A 7,071-nucleotide genomic window follows, 5' to 3' on the forward strand; every position below is an offset into this window, starting at 1 on the left:
GGGCAGGGCTGTCCAATCAGCTTTCCGGCAGCCTCGGAGACAGTAGGCGCAGCCTATCAGAACGCGGAGGAGGAGCAGGAGGCGAGACCAAGGGCGGAAGGGGAAGGGAAGCTGTGAGTGGAGTACACTTCCGGTGGGATGCCCGGTCTTCTCCAATCCCGCCCTCCGCTGCGGAGAGAGGCGGTGTTGAGAGCTCGGCGCCGGCTCTGATTGGACAACGCCTGGCGCAGATACCTCACGCTAACTGTAGGGGGCGCTGTGGGGCTGGGTCTGTCATGGTCCCCACTTCTCCCCCCCCTTCTCCCCCACTTCAACGCGCTCCCATGGCCGTACCAGGGCCCTAATGTCCCCACAAGCAGCCGCCGCTCTTCGATGTCCCCGTCCCGGCCTCGCTGGCAGCACCCTGCCCCCCCCAGCGCGCCCCCAAAACGCGCCCCCCGGCTCGCTGCAGGCAGAGAAGCGGGTTCAACACATCCCCACGGGCTGCCCTGCCACCGGATTCTTTCCTCAGGGCTCGGCAGGGGGGGGCTCCCTGGGGTCCCCCCATGGGGAGAGGGGCCTGAACTGGAGGGGATCTCGGCTTTTGGGGTGAGGGATGGGCTGGAGGGGGTGCGGGCGGCGGCAGGCTGGGGTGTAGTGCAACTACATTGGGGTGTAGGCAGCTGGGGTGTAGGCAACTCATTCCTTGATGGAAACACTCTCTGTTGCCCCATGAACCCCTGTACGGGGGGATTAGAGGAGCAGGTCCCTTCCCAAAGCCCCCCAAGCCAAGGCTGTGCCATTAGGAGTTGGACTCGATCATCCCTGTGGGTCCCTTCTGCCTCGGGACGTTCTGTGATTCTATGATTTTTCATCAGGATGGACAAGCACAAGGTTCCCCCACGTCCAGCCACAGTGAGCTGCAAAACCACCGCTTATCCCACCACGGCACGGTGGGAAAATCGTGTCTGATTAGAGGCTCCAAAACAATAACTTCCCGGGCCCTCGACCCCGTGTGCCCGGGGTACGCGACATCCACGTGACGACAGGAATGCGGTAACACAATCCAGGCCTTGAGAAATGTCCCTGGTGTGGGCAGAGGCCGGAGGACAGAGCGAGCGTTGCCGAGCGGGGGCAGAGGCTGCGCTAAGGGCAGGGATCGGCGGAACAGCTCCTGGAAAACTGATTTTAAATGGGTTAAACCGGCAGTGAGCAGCACACGGGCACTTAACCACCACTCGAGGTGACAAACCCAAACCTTTAGCAGGTATCTCCCGCACCTGCAAGCTTCCCGGCGCTGTCTGCAAATAGAAACGTAAGCGGCTTTGGCCATGAGTCGTCTCCAGCCTCCCACTGCCTACACACATTGCTCATCTTTCCCTTCCCATGCAGAAACGTATCCGCTCCCTTATTTTCCTCCTCGAAACAAGGGCTGCTTGCTCCCAGCAGCATGTGGTTTCAGCCTGCCCCCCAGCTTTTCAAACCAAAGGAGAGATTTTGAACTAAAGGTTGTTTGCCACACAGAAAGCACGACAAATCCTCAAAACTGGCACACGTAACTCCAAGTGGGATGATCTTGCTTTTATACACAGTGCTGGGCTGCTGGGGAACGCTTCGGTGTGTGGGAATCGGTGGGGAAAAGGAAATGTGGAGTAAACACAGTTTAAAAATCCTGATTACTTGTCATGTGAAGCCCCCAGGGATGGGCAGAGCGAACCCCAAGGCTCATACCTTTGCTGTAGCCTGCCCGATTTCACAGCTGGCACGTTCCTAACGTCACAGGTTGCCAGCAGCTCAGGACAGCGGGACTAAAGGCAGAGCCACGTCTGGAGCTGGCACCAGTCCTGCTGCCATTTAGCCTCCCCGGTTGGCAACCCCAAGGAAAGTGCAGCCCCCCTCACCCAGGAGGGCAGGAGAGTGTCAGTAGGAACAGGAGAAACCTTCATTTTCCTCCACGGAAAAGAGAGGGGGGAAAAAAAAGCCCAAGAGAGGTAGACTGTGCCAGTGTATGGTGTATTTTTGTGGCAGGGAGACATGGATAAGAAACCCCGTGCTGAGCATTGATACTCCTGGAGCATCCTGGGGTGCCAAGTCCCTTTTTCCTTCTAAGCCTTTCAAGCCATTTCGTTTGCAGATGTTTATTAAAAGCTCGTGTTAGTAGGAGCTCTTGCTGCTGGGTGAGAGCGTTACACTGGGCTCTGCAGCAGGACTTTTCATTCTAAATATACACCTGAACCCTAACATATGCCTGAAAACTCCTCATCTGTGAGAAGTGACTGTCACATAGCATCATCCTGGCCAGCTGTCAAGATAAGTCGGCTGTCTGTCCCCACACACAGCACTGCAGCACTCTCAGCGGGCAGCATCCCACCCAGACACATCTCAGCCTCTCCCTCCATCACCCACCTGGGATAATCTCCTCGGGGAGGACTCATGAGCATGGGATTTGGCTTTTACTGGCCCTGGCCTTGAGGGTGAAGCCTTGGAGGCTCTCTTGCTGGTGGTGCTCCCATGGGAAGTGTCGCAGAGAATGCAGGGCTGGGCAGAGCCCTGGCCGATGTGATGCTGCAGCACCCAAAGGGTTAGAAACATCCTGTGGTGTCTGGATGTCTGGATGAGCAGTGGAGAAACAGTGCTCTTCTGCTCGCTCCTCGTCTCAGCGGTGCCTCAGGGAGCTGTGAGAGCTGTCGGGGCTTCTCTGAGCAGCTCCTGGTCATCCAACCACGTCATCCAAAGGTGCAGGGGGAACAGAGCCCCGGTGCCTGGTCTGTGGGCATCTTCTCTGCTGTGCAACACCCAGGATCTGCAGCCACAAGAAAAGCCCAGCTGCTCTGTTAGTGTGGACCCTCCAAGCAAGGTATGGAAGCAGCCATGCTTGCTCTCCACTGCACTTTGCTGTCCTCAGACCCTATGAGGACAGGAATTATTGCTCCTTCTCCTGCTGCACATCCCGGCTGGACTTGAAGAAGTCACTCCGCAGCAAGCGGTACAAGAGGATGATGTTCATGGGTGTCATGATTGCCATGCCCACTGTGCCCACAGCATACGTCACTGGGGGCACGTTCCCCCGATTGAGGAAGAGCCAGCGAGCCATCCAGGTCAGCGTGGCGATGCGAAACACCATGTAGGTGCCCAGGTTAACAATACTGTTGAGGCGGTAGCAGGTGGTGTGCACCAGGTTGGCCATGAGCAGGATCTGCCGCAGGTGGAGGAAGATGGAGTTAATCTCCACCAGTAAAGCCACAAGGGCAAACCCAATGTATTGGTGGAGCAGCACTGCAATGCCAAAGCAGACAATCACCTGGGAAGGAGAAAGAATTGAGGCTGAGCCTGGGAGCTGGATATTCTCAGCTGCTGCAAGCTGGAGCCCTCCATGCAGCGTGGAGCAGAGGTGGAAATGCTTATCAAGGCCAGCGCCAAACTGCTGCTCATCAGCCCACACGTATCCCTGCAGCATCGCAGACTCCAGCTAGCACTGCAGCCTCAGGCAAGAGATAAAGCCTCCCCACTGTTGCACGAAACCTGTGCAGGTTTGTTTTTGTTTTCTATGGAAGGACAGGGAAACACTTCTATGAACTCCAAGCTGACTGAGGAGATGGAGCAGCCAGACCTAACCCTGTTTTGTGGCCTGGGGAATACAGTTGTGGTCCAGCAGGTTTTTCCGCACACAGTAAAAGGCTGAATGGGCAGGAAGGGAGATGTCTAGCCCAGGGCTATGGTTGCTGCTGGCTCAGGGATTCTCCCCAGCACAGACACACTGCAGGGATTAAGCGGCTTTGGTGCATCAGAGAGCCCCGTGGGATGCCCCGAGCCTGGCGTGAGGCACCCTGGGGCTGCTGGACGATGCTGCAGAGGACGGGGCTGCCAGGGGCAGGTGTGATTCCTGCCCTGCACCCTCCCTGCTGGGCGGGGGGACAGGCTCTGTCTGCCCGTGCTTTAGCACACTCAGTCCTTTCTTCAGTTTATACCATTAATGCTGTTCTCTGTATTGGCTCTTTAATGAGATTATCTGCTTCCTGCTCGTTAAGTCACTGTCTTGGCCTGAATTAGCTCTATTGTGGAGACGACCTTTTAACTCTTGAGCAGCGGCTGGCAGAGCCACAGGGCTCGCTGGGCTCTACGAGACAGCAGGTCTGACCGTCACCTCCCCCAGGTAGGTCCCAGAGCTGTCCTTGTCCCCCATCCTTAGGCCCTGCAAACCCTTGTACCTCCCTTGCACCCCACAGCATCTCTGTGCCACCCCCTTACCCTGCAGCATCCACAAAGCTCCAGCATCCAGACATCAGAGGGGATCAAAGAGAAACCCAGGCTGGGCACAGCCAGGAACAAGGCAGGGAGAGGACACTGGTGTGGGGCTCCTGCACCACAGCTGCTCCAGCCACCCCAGCCCCATGGCCATGGCTCTGACCCAAATGAGAGGAAAGCACCCTGGGGAGCAGGAGGTGGAAGGAGGCAGCGTGCAGCCCTTTCTGGCAGCTGCTCAAGTGGCCGAGAGCCGGCAGGAGCTGAGCTGCTGCCCCATACTGGCGGGAACACCAGGGTCACTGTGTGTCCACACCACTGTTATGGATCAGCCCCCTGGCCCAGCTCTCTGCCTGCCTACTCTGTGCTCACTTGGGTTTTTTTCCTACCCTATCTTTAGGTGCCTTTCTGCAGACCCTGGAAGAGTACGCGAGTCCCACAGGACCAAGAGGAGCTCCAAGCCTGCTGTCTGGGCTGCTGGGCAGAAAAAAATCAGATTTTGTAACAAGCAACAAACACACACACTAGCAACAGCAGATCCCCAGCCTCTCCGGAGGCACAAGTGCCAGGGTCTGTCGCTTGGAGAGCAGCTGGTGGACTCACCACAGAGTGATGGAAGAGAAGCTCCCAGGACTGGTGAAGTTTCTGATTGCACAACATATCCACAAAGTCTTCAAGGAAATAACCTGGGAACAGAGAGACCGTGAGTGAAGATGGGGGCCAGGAAGGGCTGTGCCGAGGGACATCCCCGCAGCAGCTTGAGGCTTTGGGGATGATCTGGATTGACTCCCTATTGCAGGCACTTTTGGCATTACCCACGCCCTGGTTGCCCCGTGAGGATGGTGGTGGGCAGCCTGGTGCCCAGTGCCTCCTGGCTGCGGGTGCCATGGGACAGAAAGGAGCCACTGTCCTTTGCCAAGAATAGGGTGATTGTCTGGGGTGCCTGAGACGTCGCTGCCTGCGACGTGGCTCGAGGGGCTGGTGTCAGGCACCAGTGGGCCCTTGAGGACCCCCATGGGGCAGAACTGGTGGGAGCCCGCTCTCCCCACCTCACCTACAGACACGGCGACCAGGCTGTGTGCTCCCGGAGGGTGGGTGCCCACCAGGTCCTCAGACAGCCCGGGGTGGAGGCAGAACCTGTGGGGAGAGGGGCTGTGAGCACCGGGCAATGCCTCTGGTCCCCTGATTCCCTCCCAGTGTCCTTGGTGCCCACCTGGTGCTGCTGATTCCCTCCTGTCCCCCTGGCTCCACCACAGCCACCTCTGTCCTGTTTCGCCTGGAGTCTCCCTGTCCCTCGGTCACCCCGTGTCATTCGATCCCTCCTCTATCTCAGTGCCCCCCAGTTTCCAGGTCCACACCCTCCCCAACATTCCTCAGGGTTTCCCAACATCCCCATTTCCTCCCTCTCTTCCCCGGTGGGCTCAGCCTCTCTCGGTGCTCCCCTGGCCGCAGGTCCCTCGACTCCCCCATTCCCTCCAGTGCCCCCGGTTCCCCGGCAGTCCGATGTCCCCCCTCGGGTACCCGGGCCGCTCACCCGGCCAGCGCCCCGCCGCCGCTGAGCACGCTGTGCGCCAGCGATGTCCAGATGTTGCGCCACTTCCAGCGGTTGCGCCGGGCTGAGGGCGGCGGCGGCACCAGCCGTTCCAGCTCCCGGTTCAGCAGGCGGAAGGCAGCGAAGGAAGCGGCCACCACCAGCAGCCCCGGACTGAAAGCCATGGGCACCCACCGCCCCGCAGCCTCCCCCGGGCTCCCATGGGCACCGGCCGCGCTGCCCGACGGCTCCGCCTCGCCCGGCCGCGGGGCCCGCCCCGAGTACCGGCACCGCCCCGGGTACCAGCACCTCCCTGGGAACCCGCCCCGGCCACCGGCACCGCCCGAGCCCCCGCCCCGGCTACCGGCACCTCCCTGGGAACCCGCCCCGGCCACCGGCACCGCCCGAGCACTCGCCCTGCCCCAGGAACCGGCACCGCCCAAGCTCCCGCCCCGGATACCGACAGCTCCCCGAGCACCCGCCCCAGCACCGGCACTGCCCCGGGCACCGGCATCGCCCCGGGCACCCTCCCCCGGCACCGCTTCGGGCACCGGCACCTCCGGAGCGCCCGCCCCGATCGCCCCGGCACCGCCTCACCGCACCCCCGCCGTGCCGGCACCGCCCTGTCCCGGCCGGGGACAGCGAGCGGGAACGGGCTGCCTGGGCCGCCGGAGCCGCCCCGCTGCTGGAGCTGCCATTTCCCGCATCCCCCCCACGCAGAGACTCGGACACGCAGGGGCAGCGCTGCCTCCCAGAGCATGTGGCTTAGGGAGAGGGGAGAGTTGGAAATGGATGCCCCGGGGTGTGTGTCGGCCTTCCCGGCATGGCAGGGCACAAACGGCAGTCAGCCCAAAAGCCAGTGTGGGAACAGCAGGACGTGCAGTTCCAGCTAAATGGCCTTGGACAGGTTATACAGAAATATGTATTTTATGAGTGTAAGGAGCGAGAGCCCAGATCAGTGAGAATGATATCTCGGGTCAGAAAACCGCCCCCTTATGTATGATGTGTGAATGTTGGGCCGAGGGACATCCCCGCAGCAGCTTGAGGCTTTGGGGGCGATCTGGATCGATTCCCTATTGCAGGCACTTTTGGGATGCCCCACGTGTGAATGAGTGGGTTGGAACGCCGCCCACAAGATATGCATGGGAACATGACTGGAAACAGTCACAACGTGAGTGTGGTGTGTTTGGCATAACATTTTTTGAAAAAATATCCTGTCTAACCTCTTGATCCAGGACTGTATCTGTAAACCTATACATTGAGAACTGTTAATAAAAGTCAGCTCAGCTCTGCCTGGCTCTGCTCTCGCTGCTAACAAG

The 7,071-nt window shown here is 59.7% G+C and overlaps 1 protein-coding gene across 1 annotated transcript; it reads right to left on the minus strand.

The window, feature by feature from the left end:
• Positions 1-1,973: 1,973 nt before the first annotated feature.
• Positions 1,974-6,172, minus strand: TLCD2 (TLC domain containing 2). Its single transcript, XM_082068540.1, has 4 exons — positions 5,756-6,172; positions 5,276-5,358; positions 4,825-4,907; positions 1,974-3,280 (listed from the first exon to the last, which is right to left on the minus strand). The coding sequence occupies exons 1-4, from the start codon at positions 5,935-5,937 to the stop codon at positions 2,903-2,905; spliced, it is 726 nt and encodes a 241-aa protein (XP_081924666.1). The 5' UTR covers positions 5,938-6,172; the 3' UTR covers positions 1,974-2,902.
• Positions 6,173-7,071: the final 899 nt, after the last annotated feature.

The sequence above is a fragment of the Streptopelia decaocto genome (assembly GCF_964273445.1).
Source record: "Streptopelia decaocto genome assembly, chromosome: 18".
Taxonomy (NCBI): domain Eukaryota; kingdom Metazoa; phylum Chordata; class Aves; order Columbiformes; family Columbidae; genus Streptopelia; species Streptopelia decaocto.

Excerpts from the sequence above, each read along its gene's own strand:
- TLCD2 (XM_082068540.1), bottom strand. The coding sequence starts at position 5,937 with ATGGCTTTCAGTCCGGGGCTGCTGGTGGTGGCCGCTTCCTTCGCTGCC. Across the intron at positions 5,359-5,755 it reads GGCGGCGGGGCGCTGGCCGG|GTTCTGCCTCCACCCCGGGC; the intron begins GTGAGCGGCCCG and ends CTCTCCCCACAG. Across the intron at positions 3,281-4,824 it reads TTCTCTTCCATCACTCTGTG|GTGATTGTCTGCTTTGGCAT; the intron begins GTGAGTCCACCA and ends TCTCCTTCCCAG.